The sequence below is a fragment of the Ichthyophthirius multifiliis genome (genome assembly GCF_000220395.1).
Source record: "Ichthyophthirius multifiliis unplaced genomic scaffold scaff_1120509250680, whole genome shotgun sequence".
NCBI classification, from domain to species: domain Eukaryota; phylum Ciliophora; class Oligohymenophorea; order Hymenostomatida; genus Ichthyophthirius; species Ichthyophthirius multifiliis.
Window position 1 is genome coordinate 1,235 of NW_004086533.1, and position 1,692 is coordinate 2,926.

The 1,692-nt window shown below is 23.9% G+C and overlaps 1 protein-coding gene across 1 annotated transcript, besides 1 other annotated feature; it reads left to right on the top strand. All coding sequences in view use genetic code 6, as the record gives it.

Moving 5' to 3' along the window:
- Positions 1-50: part of a microsatellite that runs on past the window's edge.
- Positions 51-418: 368 nt separating this feature from the next.
- IMG5_088640 (hypothetical protein) lies at positions 419-1,360 on the top strand (the record flags this gene model as incomplete). The annotated part of the gene is made up of 3 exons (XM_004035747.1): positions 419-511; positions 581-898; positions 968-1,360. 3 exons carry the CDS (start codon positions 419-421, stop codon positions 1,358-1,360), a joined length of 804 nt encoding a protein of 267 aa, XP_004035795.1.
- Positions 1,361-1,692: the final 332 nt, after the last annotated feature.

Here is a 1,692-nt window from a genome sequence, read left to right on the forward strand (position 1 = left end):
ATAAAATATAAATATATTTATCCTTAATTAAAATATCTTAAAATTTTTTTATAATTAATACATATTAATATTAAACAATCATTATTAATCAATCATATATGAAAACATTAATAATATATCTATTTTAATTAACTTGTATTTTTGGTTTACATGTACTCTAACACTAATGTGTCCATGATTAAATTTAAAAAAACTATCCCTAAAATGTAATCTTCCCTGATGATGGTTATACAGATATCCGTAATTTACAACCTAAAATGTCCCGTAATATGATTATAACTTATGATATGTCCTATTTCTCAAACTTACCTAAAAATCCTAAAAATAAATTATAATTGAAACTTGTGAGAAAGCTTTAAAAACAGCATTTAAATATTTTTCTGATCTTATAAAAATAGTTCCAAAATCTGAAAAACAAATGAGATTTAATTCCAATATTAAAAAATGTGGAGAAGTTACAATTCCTTAAATAGACAGAGACAAGGGAAAAGATTCTGATTTACATATATATGTATAATATAATTATGATTCAAAATAACCTTTTTTAGCCTTTGCTGCTAATTGTTAATTTGTGTATAAGGTAGGACCTTCTCATGGTTAAATTACATTTAATTTGGATTAATTAGAAAAAAAAGATTTAAGTTAAAAATATATCTTTTAAGATATATTAGAATTAGTTATCCATGAAACGACTCATCTTTTGGGTTTTTCACAACACTCTATACCTTTATGGATATAATCTGATAAAAGTCTTTATACTGAACCTACTTTCATAAAAAAATTAAGGGGAATTGATACTTTATTTCTCAAAACTCCTTATGTTTTATATTTTGCTCGAAAATATTTTGGTTGTCCTTCCTTAGATGGTATGCCTCTTGAAAATATAGGTGAAGATTTTGTAAATTCTCATTGGAAAAACATAATAATCAATAGTGAATATATGAATTCATATTAATAACCTTTATAGTCATATTATAGTGGTTTTACAGCTAATCTTTTAAGAGACACAGGCTTCTATGAGTAAATAAAAGAATCTATGGGAGAAGAAATACTCTATGCTAAAGGAGTAGGCTGTCAACACTTCACTGATAGTTATTGTAATTCTTATAAAGATGAATATTGTATTCCTTAAACTGAATAAGGTTAATGTGATTTCCACCATATTGGATCTTCAAATTGTATTATTGGTTAATTTAATGAATCACGTTGTCATACATATTAAGTTTCTTTATAAAAGGAATGCTGGAATATTAAAAATATGTAACAATCAAAATAACTAATAGAAGTGTACGGAATTTAATATGGAGTTGATTCGAAATGTTTTAACTCTCTTTAGTAAAAATACTTATTATGTGAATGATCCAAAAATTTAAGGTTTATGCTATAAATATAATTGTAGTTCTAACGGATAATAAGTGACTATTCATGTAGGAAAATAAAAAGTTGTTTGCACAAAAAATTTTCAATATATGCAAGTTAAGGATATAATGAAAGTATTGTATGTCCTAAAATTATAGTGTAGTTTTGCAAATTTAAAAAAATTTGTCCAAAATTCTGTAGTTATAACGGATATTGTTTAAATAATAAGTGTTTTTGTAATAAAGGATACTTTGGAGGCGATTGCAGTTTAAGAAATCCTTTTTGAGAAATATTAATGTTTTTTTATTATTATTTTTAATATATAAAAAGGAC